Source organism: Sabethes cyaneus, chromosome 1, assembly GCF_943734655.1.
Source record: "Sabethes cyaneus chromosome 1, idSabCyanKW18_F2, whole genome shotgun sequence".
In the NCBI taxonomy this organism is placed as follows: domain Eukaryota; kingdom Metazoa; phylum Arthropoda; class Insecta; order Diptera; family Culicidae; genus Sabethes; species Sabethes cyaneus.
In genome coordinates, this window is record NC_071353.1 from 36,074,536 (window position 1) to 36,090,743 (window position 16,208).

The 16,208-nt window shown below is 39.2% G+C and overlaps 1 protein-coding gene across 2 annotated transcripts; it reads left to right on the top strand.

The window, feature by feature from the left end:
• Positions 1 to 1,522: 1,522 nt before the first annotated feature.
• Positions 1,523 to 15,932, top strand: LOC128733039 (uncharacterized). Of its 2 annotated transcripts, none has more exons than XM_053826602.1 (6): positions 1,523 to 1,768; positions 3,006 to 3,297; positions 3,354 to 5,320; positions 6,821 to 7,806; positions 7,869 to 7,952; positions 14,788 to 15,932. In XM_053826602.1, the coding sequence occupies exons 2-6, from the start codon at positions 3,100 to 3,102 to the stop codon at positions 15,030 to 15,032; spliced, it is 3,480 nt and encodes a 1,159-aa protein (XP_053682577.1). In that variant the 5' UTR covers positions 1,523 to 1,768; positions 3,006 to 3,099; the 3' UTR covers positions 15,033 to 15,932. The 2 variants fall into 2 exon arrangements, with proteins under 2 accessions (XP_053682577.1, XP_053682578.1); XM_053826603.1 differs by lacking the exon at positions 1,523 to 1,768 and adding an exon at positions 1,780 to 1,869.
• The last annotated feature ends 276 nt before the right edge of the window (positions 15,933 to 16,208 follow it).

A 16,208-nucleotide genomic window follows, 5' to 3' on the forward strand; every position in this document is an offset into this window, starting at 1 on the left:
GCATTTGGACACTATGATTTCAAAGATATTACGGAGCGATTGGACTCCAAGATGTAGAAACGGTGCATTTGGACACTGATTTTGAAATCACGGAGCAATTGGACTCCAAGGAGTGGAAAGGGTGCATTTGGACACTATGATTAGAGCAATTGGACTCTGAGACATGGAAATAGTGCATTTGGACACTATGATTTCAAAGATATTACGGAGAGATTGGACTCCAAGATGTAGAAACGGTGCATTTGGACACTGATTTTGAAATCACGGAGCAATTGGACTCCAAGGAGTGGAAAGGGTGCATTTGGACACTATGATTAGAGCAATTGGACTCCGAGACATGGAAATAGTGCATTTGGACACTATGATTTTAAAGATATTACGGAGCGATTGGACTCCAAGATATAGAAACGGTGCATTTAGACACTGATTTTAAAATTAGTATGAAGCAATTGGACTCCAAGAAGTAGAAACGGTGCATTTTGATATTGAACTATTATAGTGTTATTATGGAGTAATAGGACTCTAGGACGCGGAAATTGAGCGTTTATTTTTTAATTATTTTTTTTGCGTTTTATAATGAATTTTAAAATACCAAATAAATATTCAAAAATTTACAGCCCAGAGTAGAGGTGAAGGATATTGTAGTAGATAAGCCTGGTATTAATAAAAGTTGGCATTCGCCAAATATGTTTGTTCGCTATATTCTTCCAGTTATAGACCTCAAGCGCATACACGCACACTGGCAGACGGCTGCCTTGCTAGGTATGAAAAAGTGGAAACCCATCAAACATGATATGTGAGCATAAATTGCGTTAGCCGTAGCTTTCGCGTTGACGGTATTGAGCGATCTCTTGTCCACTTACAGAGCTGCGCATGTGTGAGTGTGAGCGCAAGCTGGGTTTGTCTCAAGCGCTTCTTGGAAAGTGCCATTCTGACTTCACCCATATAATAAACGGTTGAAGCCAGCACCGTATTGCCGCCAACAGACATGGCTTGCCCGCCCGATAACTGAATATTCTCTTACGATTTTATTGTCGAGAGAATAATGGCACGATCGGAAGAGAATCGGTCTGTATCGTTTGTTCTTTTGAGCTTTCGGGGATTCGGGCGAAAAAGAGAAGCAATTCGGCTCTCAGTTAGATGAGCAGCTAAGGGTTGCTAAAAACTAAAAAGGAGACGAAGATCATTCTGTTAGCGAAGTTTAGATTGAATGCTGCGTTTTAGTTCGCGCTATCCCTTGTATAAACGCGTAGGAAGCAAAAGATTGAAAATGGCTACGAAACGGTTCGACAAGCACGACAGTATTTAGGTGAAAAGTATTATGGAAAATATTTATATGGTTTTGCACCTGAAACGTAAGTGATTATTTTTTTGAGTGTACAGCGTTGTGTTCTGTTGAAATAGCTTTTTGTCCCGATAAGGTAACTCATTTTTCAAATGTCAATTTGATGTCAAATATGAGTGCTATTGCTAATTTTGACACTCACGTTGTGTCTTCAAAGTTTTGACAGCTCGTAAGGAAAATTTTGGAACCGAGCATAAATTTTAGTTAAATTTGCGTTTAAAACTTTCCTAAAATGGAGTGAATTTGTGCATGTCCGATGCAGTGCATGTCTGTGTAACGTTTGATAGTGAAAATCGACAGATCTGTGAACGTGCTAGTTTGTCCGGACGAATTCCAGTTTCTGCTCTTCATCGCAACTAGGCAGGCAAGCAAACGAACGGCAATCGTCATACACGATTATTCTGCTGAACTGCGGAGGAAGAGGTATAACAGCACTAGCAACAACAAAAAAATAGCAAACGAAACGCAAAAAATTATACACCGCGTCGTGGCTATCCGAGAAGTACTTGGCTAGGAATTGCATTGTGAGTGAAAAAGCGAATTCAAATAGCTTTCCATTATATGTGTCCGGAAGAATCTACGTTCTTCCCGGAAGAGCTTCCTCTCATTTATCCGTGATCTTTCCGGTTCTCGGTTGACTACATCAATGATTTGCTCGTAATTACACAAAAATTATAATTTTCTTCTATCTGAAAGGTTAGTCATTAGCCAATAAAAACATTTCTTACTGTTCCTATCAACAATTGTTGACAAAATAACAATTTCGTTGAGCGAAAAGCTGAATCATTCCCCATTCCCGACACAATACATTTCCATGGGCCATGCGTGTGCTGCGAATGAATTCAGTGTCTAGACATTCTATGTCGGTTTTGCAGAGCGTGTTTGCGGCATAAATCAAGCATCACCATTCTCAGGCTGATCGACTACTTTCCAGTTCTTGATCTATTTATTTTCGTATACTGCTTGATCAGTCTGGCATTCTGCACTCAGATCCAGTGGGCAGCATAGTGCGCGGGAAGCTTAGCGTGAGTTATGCAAACAATATTAATTTTGAAGTATAGGTATTATATCTCTTGTTTATTTTTTTAATTTCATGTTTGGGATGAAAAAAAAAAACATTTCAAAAAGCTATAAATTAAGCCAAAAAACTTATGGCAGTGATTAATCTATTGCACTATTTATGAAAAAGTATAAATTTGCGTTTACAAATTGGGGCTTTGCGGAAGGAAAGATTTATTTTAATAAATTCCCTCTCCTGTCCCGTTCGTTTTCTGATTAATCAATATTTGAACCTGTATTTGCAGAAGTTGATCCGAAGCCAATACCGCTTTTTTTTAGTTATAAGAATTTTAGTTAAAGCAATTTAGATTCTCAGATGTCGTTTGGAAAAACAGCAGAACAATTTATTTTTATCTTGGGACGCGCTAGAGTCACAACTGTGATATTAGTCACAAAAGTCCTCAAAAATAAAAATACATCAGCATTTATTAAATTTGTTTAATCTTGATCAAAGAGGCAAAAATTATATCAATATACGTTTAATGGTAGATTCGTAACTTCTTCCTCAACAACAGACATTAAAAATATATTTCTGTGTTTTAAATAATTATAAATTCAGTTAGCTTCTGCTAACTAATGTTTGTTTTTGTTTTATTTTCAGCAACCACAATCACAAATATTGAATTTCAGTAGCAGCGTGTAGTTAATTCATTTGTAGACAACAAAGCGTTAAAATTAACAGAAAACGGGTGGTCATGTCCTGCCAGCAGGCATCTCGGGTTCAGGAAGATCCATATGCTTTCTCAGAGCCGGCTCCTTTGCAAGCAAATACATCAATTTACAAGCATCCGCACCCAAACAATAGTAATTCGAATTCTAGTGGCACTCCAACCGTAATACAAGCTGGAACCAGCTTGCTCACAAACAACAGTGGGGTTAATCATGTCGTGCAGGTTAGTATTGAACATTTGCTGTGCTTGTTGATGTTTTCGTTATCTTTTTTAAACAGCGTGTATCTGCTGGATCACCCAAAGTGGCACCCCTTAAAGTAACGCTTGTACAGTCCCCAACAGTGACATTGGCTAAAAACCGTATTAATGGCGCATCTGTTGTGGGAAACCCAACTGGAACGGTCTTTCGAACCGTTTCTGTATCTGTTCCACAAGCTACAACAATTGTTCAAAGACCACTGGCTAGCGCTGTGTCGCCTCAGACGATGATGACTACAGCTGCAATCACTACTGCGAAAGCTACACCCACAACAGTATTTACGAAACCTTTTCAGGTTCAGATATCACCGCAGCAGATAGGAAAATTTTCCCGGCGTATTCTAGCTAGCAAGTCGCCCAATGTTTCTCCGGTTGGTACCACCATTCAGACGCTCCGAATAGTAAAGAGTGCAAATCCACAACAGCAGCAACAACCTATTGGTGGAAGACCAACTATTACACCAGACGCAAGAAGATATCTCAATCATTCCAGTACCAGCGTTTTAGGAAGTCCTCTAACGCTACCAGCATCCCCTGCAGTAGTAGCCGGAAAGGCAGTTGGGCAACCTGTTTCTGTTCCGCTTCAAGCGATTTCACCAACAAAAATTCGACTAATCCAGCCGCAGCCCCAAGGAAAAATTTTTCTTCATACTCCCAACAGTACGAACAGCTTGGCAGCAGCAACGCATATTTCTAACCCGGTTAGCATAGCAGCACTTCGAAGCACTTTGGTGAAGCAGAATCCTTCACTGTTAAACAAGATTCCACATACGGTTACATCACCGCAAGCAGCTACAACTCTGCAAATAAACAATAATACAGTTCTTCCAGCGTTTAAACCGTCACCGACGATAACAGCACCTAAGCCAGCGGCAATAAGCATCCGCCGGACTTCACCACCGACCGCAAACCAACCTATTCCTCAGCCGGTAGCTACTATAGTTGCTCCGACTGTAGCTCTACCCATAGTAGCTACAACTAAATCACCGACTATTTCGTCAACTATCTTGACGACAACACCCACTAGAACGATCACTCCAAATCCGTCAAATTTACAGTTAATATCACGATCTAAAACACCAACGACATCTATTTTGAAACCACAAACTCAACAACAGCCACAGCCACAACCACCAAAGGCGTCTCCAAATCTGCAAGATGATGTTGGTTTCACAATTCCTTCGTTTGTAATCCCGAAACAATCTCCCAAAAGTGAAATCCCGGCTGCTGCTAAGCAGTTACAGCCAACAACGCCGGTGCCGGTAATTGCTTCTACGTCGTCCACTGGCAATAGTATTCCGTCCAGTGGTAAGCATTCTAGTAAATCTAGTAAATCCAGCCAATCACAACCACAACCACAGGGAACTAAGCGTACCAAACGGTCATATAGTCGTTCATCTCACCATGAAACTCTGGAAAGGATATCTTCCACTTCGGGAAAACGAGCGAGCAAAAGCGACCACAATGAGTCCGTTGCTGATTCCGGAAAACCCGTTCCCGCAGTTCGTTTTCCTAAATGGAAACCACCAGGTGCCGTCGCTGTTCCTTTAAATCAAGAATGGCATGCTCCTGGCTCGTACGTTTATGACATTTGTGCGCCAGGTTCAACTACTTCAAGTTCGCTGGAGCATTCCACCCTAACCCAAGATTATTGGTTCGAGGAATTTTATGCTGGTAACGAGCTGGGCGCAGCTGAAGCTGCAAATCCACTGGCTATGAGATCTCGTAAGGGTCGGAAAGCATTAATGAACGAGGAAGCTCAAAATAAATTACTTTGGAGTACTACAGACGCAGAAGGAGAGTTGAAGAAACTCAGTCGCGATGAGCGGTTGGAGCTTAAGAGAGCATACCTTCGACGTAAGGCGGTACAATACTGGAATGGGCAGAGGTTGCGTAGTTCAGTTCCTGCCCGAAAACGGCTCAAGCTAGTGCGTAAAATTCTTGCTCGATGGGATGGAGAGCGGGAAGCAAATTTAAAGAAGAGTGGGTAAGTAGAAGGAAACATTTAAATTAACTAACCTGTAAAATGCACTGTTTCAATATTAGGTATTATTTCAAAAGCTAAATTCGAGCTATATTTTTTGATTTTAATAGATTATAGCTTGAATATTTACAGATAACCCATCATACAAATTGTATCAAATAGATCGCGATGCATCAAATTTTAATGTTTTGATTTCTCTTTTGAACATTATCTTTAAACAAAATTTAAAGCATCGTCAATTATTTTTAGGACTGTGAGGGGGTACCCTAAGTGCAAAATAAAAAAATATAGGTCAGAAGTTTTCAGAAAAGGAAGGAGCAAATACACAAAATTTGAATAACTTCGCAGTACTTTTTATTATGGAACTACTAAATGGGTACACCTATACCCCGATGATCAGATTGCGTTGAATTTTTGGTCAATTGAGGGTTAAACAACTGCTTTTTTGGTTCCGTGAGCAGGATGTAATCTGGACTAATTTAGTTATATGTATAGAAGGTAGTATTGTATAATTTAGCTTAGCGAAATTGAGCAGGGTTGACTTCAGGTTTGACCTGGTGAATAGAAAGGGAGCGGCAATGCTTGTGTATTTGTCGTGATGCAACAACTTCAGATGTTTGTAGGTATACACAGTGCATATACAGTAAAATTGAAGCCAAATCCTGCACACTTCGCAGTTACTGGTTCGAAATACCAGGCTTGTAAAACAATTTTTTTACTACGTTATAAAATCAAAATATCCATATTCGAATTTTATCGGCCGATTTTAGCATCGGAAGTCATAGAGCACCTGTGGTACTATGGGACAGACAGAGTTAGGAGCAAGGATGGTTCGATCATTTTGACTCAATTTTGATTCATTTTACAGTACCGTCTCAGCCGAGCAAAATTTGTTAAAGTGATGTATTGGACATTTGTAGAACTAGTTATGATCTACAATTTTGCTGAATAAAGTTTTGCTGTATCTTCTGTAGTTACGGTTCTACAATGTTAGTATCTCTTTAGTAACTAAATGAACGTTTATTTTATCACTAATGAGTTACTAGTATTGTAGCGCTGTTACTACAAAAGTACAGCAACACTTTATTCAGCAAAATTGTAGATAATAACCAGTTTTATAAATGTCCCATATATCACTGTCAAGTTTTGTTCGGCTGAGGCGGTACTCTCAAATGAATCAAAATTTAGGCAAAGTGATCGAACCATTCCTGGTTAGGAGGGTTTGTGTTGAGTTAGCTATACAGTATGCAAAGTATTTGAAACCAACATTAAGTTGTATTGTTCACACAAGGTAAAAATGGGTGTAATAATTTTAGATGGGTGAAACAATCAGCTGTGTCCTACCTTCAATTGACCGACGTCGGTTAGTTAGGTCGGTTCATTTTGCTCTGGGTAGGCTCGCATGTCGACTCGAGATTCAAGTAGCAACATGTTGCAGCGCAGCAACTCATATAAAAAAGTGTGTGACTTGTATACGATAAAGCTCTTCTTTTCCTATTTCAGAGGTACTGAACAATCCATTTGCCAGCGGCCAGAATGTAATCAAGTAGCTCTATTGGCAACCACACATTGCTACCAGCATATCACAGATAATCACGAGCAACGCCTTTTCCAGCAATGCACGGCTAAGTTCTCCGACAATAGTCAATGCCGAGTGCCGGTATTTGATATTAAACACGAATTGATTTTGTGTCGAGAGCACGCTTGGAAGCACGACAACCATGACAAGATGTCAGCTGAAGTTAAACTTCAGAAAAAACCAACATCAAGCACTGCTGCCAAAAAGAAAATGCCGAAGCCTGTAACGGCTTCGTCGCCAGCGCCTGTCATAAAAATTGCCCCGACCAGTGTAACGTCCGCTAAGGTCAACAAAAAGAAAAACAAAAAGAAGCTAACGCCTCTTCAGCAACAACTGGCTTTGCATCAACTGCATTACAAACAACAATATTCAAGTATTATCAACTCAAAACCGGGTACTCATCCACCAGCATATGGAACAACATCTACAGTCGGCAGTGATCAGAAAATGCAAACCATCCTATCCCGTCAAGGGGGTAATTATTTAAATCAACAACCGCAGCAGCAGTTTAAGATACAGCCACATATTGCAACTGGGAATTCGGTTCACACGGCTCCTGTCACCAGCGCTCGTGGGGTAAATATTGCCTTACATCAGCGTCAAATTGTCCAACCCTATCAACAACAACAACAACAACAACAACCAATAACAGCCGTTACTCAAACCCACCTTAATCTTCATCAACAACAACAGCAACAATTTTTGCAACATCGTATAGTTAATCGAAATGAAGATCTAATGTTGAATTACGCAGTTCAACAGCCACAACCTGTACATCAAATATTAGGTAATAGTAGCACGCAAGACTTACTAAATATTTGCGAAAACAGTTCGGCATATGCTAGTTCTGAGGATACCGGCGTAGGCGGTTTGTCAGAGTCGGAACTAATGGCTGCCCAAGACGTCATCGGTAAGCTTTGACTGCTTGGTTTCGTATGATAATAAAATTAAGCATCTATTTTACCTTTGCAGAGGAGATTCCTTTCGAGATCGGCAGTCTGAACAACGTGCTGAGCCACTTGCCACCCGATGCATTTAACGAGTTGCTATTTAACGGTATGTATTGATTTAGTGCTAGTGGTGACAAACGGCGATATTTTTTCGTGATTATGATTGGAATAACAACCATATGGGTGGGTATAATGAATAATCTAAATTCAGTGATTGAAGCAACCGGACAGATCAGATAGATGCTTGAATAATGATAGCATATCATTCGCTGGTTTTAATAATATTTAAATATTATCAGCCAACCTGTCAACTGGGGTGAGAATTTAAAGATGAGGTGAGCTTTTTAAAATAAGAATTTTACTCGATACCTTGAATGGACTCCTCATTCGCCAAGAAGCCAGGATGTTTTCAAAAAAGTTGACCCAAACCTTGACATATCACTTGATTTTGATCCTTGATCAAAACGTCTTGCGGATGGAAAAGGAGGCTCGATTTCTAGCTTGAATGCGTCGTTAGATCTCCTTACGTCCTCCTCGTATTATTGTCGGCGGTGACCAAAGATCCCAAATATACGAACTCATCAACCATTTCCAGTTCATCGCTGTGAATAGTCACTGTCCGTGGGTTGGGAACGTTGTTTTCTCTGGAGCATCTTTCCTGTCATTTAGTTTCCGATGCATTAATTTGTAACAAAATCTTCCTAGTTGGTGTTAGTGTGCAGATTATGGGCCCGATCACCGGTCTATCTCCTATTACCTTTGTTTGTATGTTTGTTTGTTGACCCTTGTCTCAACCCTCTTTGCAATTCAAAGGGGCTCGAGAGTGCCCTCGAAACAAGCACGTAGCACATCACTCGCTTCAAGGTAGCTTTCATCAGGCGTGTCAGTTTGTCTGGTAAGCTGTTCTAGTCATTATCTGCCGAAGCTGCTTGCATTCGATTGTATCATATGCTACCCTGAAATCCACTAAAATATGATGGGTGGGCACGTTGTACTTCCGATATTTCAGGAGAACTTGTCGGAGAGTAAAAATTTGATCCAGGCCCCGTATAGCCCGCCTGATATTGCCCTCAGAAATCTTTTGCTATTGGAGATTTTTTTTCCTCTCCTGTAGACCCATATTACAACTGCGTCCATTGATCAGGAATATTGTTGTATGACCCATATTTGATTTGGTGCTAGGTAGATATCCTATCACAATTAAGGTGTGATGAACAATGGTTAACATAGCACACGGTCCCAGTTAGGCTCGACTCGTTTTATAAAGCCTAATACCCTACCAGGGTCGTTTTGCCAATTTTCGAAAGGCTCTAATAAACCCTTTCCAAATATTAACATCCTTTGATTGAATAATGCTCACCAGTTGCAGAGTATATGTTCAGCAGCTTCTATATCTAACAGGCAAAAACGACATTCAGTAGTATCATTTTTGCCTATTTTGTTTAAGTGATATCTGCTCGGGCAGTGACCAGTCAACAGACCAGTAATTACCCGAAGATCTTTTTTACTAAGATTTAATCAGATCCGGGGTTTTACTGCACTTGGCTATTGGAGATAGACGACGTAACAAAATCTGGGAGAGCACTTTGTATACGGCGTTGATCAGCGTAATGCCGCGGTAATTACAGTAATCCAGCCGATCCAACAATGATTATTGCGAAGATGTCATCATATTTAATTTCAGTCTGTATCGAATTATGCTTAGCAAAATGTCTTGTTTTACACCGTTTTAAATTTATATACAACTACCATTACCATAAAAAATTATGTTCAATACTCTGAAAAGATGTAATCAGCGTAATAATAACAGCCGTAAACGACTTATCACTGGTTAGTGGATAAAACTGAAGTGTAGAAAATTTATTCTATATAATTTTACATAGGTTGATACTTGGTTCAGACTAAAGGCCCGCACAGAATTGGCACTTTGCGGTTGCGTTTGCGTTAATCTGACAGTTCACTCATACAATTTGACAGACAATCTGTCAAATCCACGCAACCGCTACCATAAAGTACTTATTCTGTGTGGGCCTTAACCGTACCAAATACAGTACCTGTGCTTATATGCCTACGTAACGTGCTGCGGTTACTATAAGTCATTCAAAACAATACTCTGCGCTGGGTAACATGTGAGTGAGGATCGAACGAACTGGAAGTGCGAAAAGAAAACTGATATCAGACTCCCTGTTGATAAACTGACCGGTAGTGTAATGGTATTGCACTCGACGCGAGATTGAGGGTTGTGGATTCAAGTCCCACCTGAACAGTTAATTATTTTTCAAAGTTTGCACCTGGATAGTTAATTATTTCAGTATAGTTTGCATATCATTTTTCCAAGCTCTTCCAAGGTTGCTAAGTTTATAGATTATCTGATTAGCTACTACTTCTAACACTCCTCCTCAGACAGCATCGGACAAACTCCTATATTCCTACGCAGGATTTCTAACTTCACCCGCTGTAGTGGTGTTGTGAGTAGATCAGCAAGCATATATAGTCAGTCCACAATCATGGGTCACACACAACAATAGCTGCTTTAGCTGCTAATTTCCGTTTAAATATCATCTCACGATTGATCAAATTATTCGTGCTACTTATGGGTAAAAATTTTATTAATCAATTAGTGTTATATTTACGCAATAATCAGCAGATAAAGTCGAAATGACCCATAGTTGTGTTGTGGACTGACTGTACTCAGTAGGACAGTACTGCAGACGTTTTTCGTTCAAATCCCGAACAAAGTAAAACCTTGTGTCAATATGCTTGCTCCTTCTTTCTATTCGGTCGCTTTCCACCGTTATTATGCAGGTTTGTTTATCTTCGTACACCGTTGTTGGATCAATTAATTAACACTTCTCCGACTTCTTTCACCAATCGTCTCTACCAGATCAGCTCTTGACATCCTTCTGCAAGTACGATAAACTCGGCTTCTGTTAAACTCAAGACTACACGAATTTGTTTATGCGATCCCCATGTAATTACACCTTCACCGTACAAAATAAGATATCCAGAGATTGATTTCCTGTTACGACAATCGCCTGCCCAATCCGCATCGACGAACATCGGCAGGCTATCACTTTTTGCACCTACCTGAAACTGGGTTTCGCATGTACCACACAAGTAACGTAAAATCCTCTTCGCTTCATTCCAATCACACTGATTCGGACAGCTCGATTTTTGCGTCAAAATTGACATACTTACTGCAATATCAGGTCTTGTGTAAACCGCTACATACAGAATCTATCAAACTTAAATAGTCTTGGTTATTCGGTAAAAGCGATATCTCCTCCTTCTGCTGTAAGTAGCTTGGATCGATCGGTATCTTGCAAGATTTGGCGTTTTTAAGACAGCAACGTTTCGCTAGTTTCCGGATGTATGCAGCTTGACTCAACATAAATCCATTCTCGGACCTTTCAACGTTCATACCAAGAAAACTATGAATATCGTGAAGATTCGTTAAGATTTAATTACTCTGCAGGTGTTCATATATGGCTGCAAATTCATTTTCCGTCTGGGTTATAATAACCATATCATCTACATAAATTATTTTACAATGCGAACACATCTTTGATTCGACGTACATATAAACATGGATTATTTTTCGTAGGTTGAAATGTCATACACGTTTATAAACCTCGGCAAAATTTGCCGAGATTTGGACAGCCGAGCGTTCGGTGAAAATTTCGGTGGTGCATATCGACGTTTACGGGCCTTTACGGCCTTTACTAACGTTTGTTGGTATCGTTGGTATCAACAAAAAATTGCCGAATGCTCAGCTGTCCAAATCTCGGCAAAATTTTGCCGATTTCGGTGCTTTTTTAGTGTGAGCTTTGAATATAAAATCTATGGTGTGATTCCATATTCGCGCTGATTGTTTAAGCCCACATAAACTCCTCCTTAACGGGAAACTAGAAGTCGCATTAACTTTTCGTCGGAAACCCAATTTCGGAAGCAGTTTTTCGGCCCAAAAGCGGGATTCTGTTTATAAAAATGTATATATTGCATTCTTCTTGCCAACACAGCGAATATATTTTCATAGACAGAATTTCTGTTTCAAACAAAAAAACTGCTTTTGAAATTGGCAGAATCGATGACGACTAATTTCACCTTAAACGGCATACGGTTCGTTCATCACCGGTAGCGTATCCTTCAGGTTGTCTCATATAAATAGTTTCTTCAAGTACACCATTCAAAAATGCAGTCTTCACATCGACATGTTTTACAATGCGTTTTATAATTGCGCTTTATAACGTATTACATTTCCCTTCTCATCGTGTTTTATTGAATTTGTTGCTGAACAGCTTGACCATTTCCACCTCCATTGGCCATTTTTGGTACTGAGCCTAAAACCTAATAGTAACAACCGTCAACGAACTACTACACTGGTTCCCCTATCCACCTGCAAAATCGAATATGGAGTCTACACCGGTTAGTGGATAAAACTGAAGTGAAGAAATTGATTTATTCTATATAGTTTTGCATAGGTTGCTAAGTTTATAGATGATCTGACTGGCTACTGCTTCTAACACAGAGTGCTTTAATTCAAGAAAGTTATAATTATGGCAGTGCAATAACTATTACTTGCCTTCCATGAAATCAAAATGTTACCATCAATCTCTAAACGATGGAATGCAGACACTGTCACATGGCACTGAGATAATCACAATCTACACTAAATAGTATGTAGGATGAGAATAAACCCAACCCATGAGATACATGCTTGATGTATCAAATGCGATCGCGTTGTTAACCTATACGATGACTTTGATTTAAGAAATGCAAAATTAACGTTTTCATGTGACACCACGTAGAAGATCATGTAAATACTAGAATACACGAGATCGCATACGTCACTGTAGAGAAGACGTCGAAATGATTTCGTAATTGGATAGAAACGCAATCCTTAAGCAGGTGAAACTAAGTTTTTGATTTCGATGTAGTCAATCGGACCAATCACAACGTTATTCGTAAAAACTAGTTTGTTAAATCAGCGTTTCATTTGTTTTGAAGAACAGATTTATGTATATGGCCTCCTCTTTTGTATGTATCAGCCATTTTCGCACATGGTATACGATTTACTAATGTTACATAAGATGTTGCTTATCTCATTTCGAATTCAGTTATAGGGGTGGTAGGGGCAATATGGGCCACCTAAGCAAAACGCGTCATAAAACATGTAGCGCGTAATCAAAATTCTGGTAATTGCCATAAACTTACGATTTGATATGTCTTTGATAAATTAACAATGTTAGAATATTGATTAACTATAAACAGCCATCAAATTGGAATGTTTAAAAAATGATACTTTTTGCTTCGTTCAAAAACCATACGGGGCACAATGGGCCACTATACGGGGCAATATGGGCACTTCAGTTGAAGTTACCATTTTAGCCAGTTTTTAATAGAAAATAACATAAAAGATTATATCAATACAAAGAAAAGAGAAATGGTGACTATTTTCATTTCATTTAGCGGTTGTTTTATGATTGTTTTTATTTCCCGATTTTTTTCAGTTGAACAACATAGGCAACATGGTGGTTTAAGTAGCAGGTAGATGAAAGACACCACTTTTGCTCTGTAACCGCTATTTTCGGGCTGATTGTTGCGTGCAATCACGCAGCATTATACTTGACTGTGTCATTTTAATGTTTATATTACTTTCCAGCGTTTATTGGTTATGTACAAATACATTGCCAGGTGTGCTCATTATGCCCCTTACAGCTATGTTAATCAAAAATAATTATAATAACGCGATAAAACAAAAAAATATCTCAATTATACATAGCGATTGTTCATATATGGTAATAGTAACCATATATGGAGTGGAGAAGTCCAGAGCACGCAACAAATAGCTATAGAGCTTATTTTGAGGGTTGCAATTCTTATAGTATTTTTACAATCCTGAGTCGGGTCGAGTTTTTTCTCAATATCTCAGACATGTCAGCGAATTTGGATGCTGTTTTTGTTGAGAGGCTTATTAAGAACATTATCAACAAGTTCATTAATCAAATTAGCGAAATTGATTGTCCAATATGCCCAAACGAACGGTGGCCCATTTTGCCCCGTATGCTCATTATGCCCCTATTACCCCTATACACTATCGCTAGTTTCGAACGCATCTATATTGCTGCTAGGTAATGATTCGAGTCGATATCCGCACCCCATAGGGAGCGTATGTTAACGATATTCGTGCAACCCCAACCAACGATTAAAATATGGTCGATTTAGTTTCTTTTTGGCACTTTTCTAGCGATCTGGGCCTGGGCGTTCATATGCGCGATGACGATCCTGATTCGTTTCGTAGAGAACAGAATTACTCAAGCGGGAATGATGGGAATGGTTACGCAGGTTGCTGTTACCGTTTCGAAAATAGTACTTAACGCAAGTTTACTGAATTTTAACATAAATTTAATATCCGGGAATTTTCTCTTCTCTTCTGGAATTGTTTTGAAACTTTGAGGAATCTTGAAGCTCAGCTGACACCCCAAGTAACAACTTGAGTTTTATTGTACTGTTATCGCGGCTTTCATGTTTATTTTGATTATATAAGGCATTGTTAGTGCATGATACCTAAATTATTACTTGGGACCCCTAACTCTGTATTATGCTACTGTAAAGAGTAGTTGATACTTGCATTGGTTTCCATCGAGGTCGGAAGCTACCAGTGGATGCCTGAATCTGAAATATTACTCACTGGAATGATAATTTATTTCGAATTGAAGAGCACATAATTGATGAATCGAGTTGAAGATATTTCAAAATTCAGGTAGTATTAGAGAATATAACACCAACTACTAAATGATATTCTATAATGCAATTAATGGCCAGGGAGAAATGATATGACAAATAAGTGTTAATAATAATTCTTTTGCAATACATAGCATCCTAAACATAGCATACGCTACACGTCACGATTCACTAAACATCTTTCCTTATCACTTCAGAGCAAGAACAAAATGCTCCCACATTTGAATCCACTCAGGAGGAGGAAGAGGACTTGGAGCGAGCACTGGAGGTAGTCGGCGAGCACGTCAAGTCTCTTGAGGATATGACTGTCGAATCGGCTAACTTCTTGGGTGACTTTTTGGACAATGTGGACGACGAAATGTTAGACGGATCGGATATCTGCTCGGATCAGATGCTCCAGTCGCCGAGTACGAATGATATTCGCGGTTTAGTGCACACGTAAGCATTATCGGTTTAGGTAAACCATTAATTATCATCTAAGGCACAAACTGTAGCCCCTATTGCCATCGTCATTTAAGGGTGGAAGTGAAGTGAAGTGAGCTATTTTGTATAACACATTATCTTCACAATCACCCAGCCAAATTCATTTAAGCCGGTTCCCGTACGTGACGTTGGTAATAGGCGAAAACAGGTAAAGTGACGTGTAAGTAGTGATTATAATAGGGGCCTGTATGCTGCATTTGCTATATTCCATAATGGGAGAATATGTAACGTTTAGCTATCATGGAATAAGGAAGATAGGCCGGTTTGGATTGGAAAGGTTTGTACAGTTTTAAGGAAAGGGTCCAGAAGAGACCCTTGTATATTCCTATTAAGTTAATTGATCGAATTTACCCAGCTTTTTGTCTGCTCCTTTTATGTAAGATTATAAACGTTCAAAGTGAGGCTTAGTTTATTTTGCGTTCTCTTTTCGCCAACGAAACAATATACAAACGTTTAAAGGCAAAAAATAGTTCGAAATTGTAGATTGGAGTTTTCAATAAAATGCTTTAAACAAATTTCTACTAAACTCTTATCGAGTAAAAGTAACAAAAGAACCTTATCGGACACTGAATACGCTTTGCAACAAGCAAACAAAAATCGACAAAACGGATTCTGTGAATTTGTTTTTCATTACACCTAACGTAGTTTGCTATTATTTGTAAGTAGGCCATAAGTTATACTAACTATTGCGCAATTAAAGTTGTTTTTCTAGGTTCCATACATTCAAGCGGTCAAACATGTGCGGTCAATACTACAATCATAATTCCTTCATTTGAAACACTAATAACATTTATCCATATTTAGCGCAACAGGTTTTGTTTTGTGTTTCTGATTTTATCCGAATTCTGTTAGCTTTACTTTGACCTCTAATATCGTCGTTATTTTACGTTGACAGTGAAGTATTTTTTTTATAGGAGCCTGAACCACTGCGACCATTAGTTATATCTACTGTGGTATACTCCGATTTGCTGTTTGCATAATCAGTTCGTTCCATCACTATGAGTCAGAGCGTTGGTCGTCCTATGAAATTGCATTTCCCCCCAAGAAGGTATCACTTCCTTAATGAAATTCTCTACCTTTTTTGCTTCAGCAGACCATATCTCGCCAGGCGTTGGAACGCCCTTTCCGAGAATAC

Bases quoted from the DNA above. Each gene is read 5' to 3' on its own strand.
- LOC128733039 (XM_053826602.1), top strand. From the start codon at position 3,100: ATGTCCTGCCAGCAGGCATCTCGGGTTCAGGAAGATCCATATGCTTTC. The intron at 3,298-3,353 runs GTTAGTATTGAA...TTTTTTAAACAG, and splicing joins GGGTTAATCATGTCGTGCAG to CGTGTATCTGCTGGATCACC. The intron at 7,807-7,868 runs GTAAGCTTTGAC...TTACCTTTGCAG, and splicing joins GGCTGCCCAAGACGTCATCG to AGGAGATTCCTTTCGAGATC.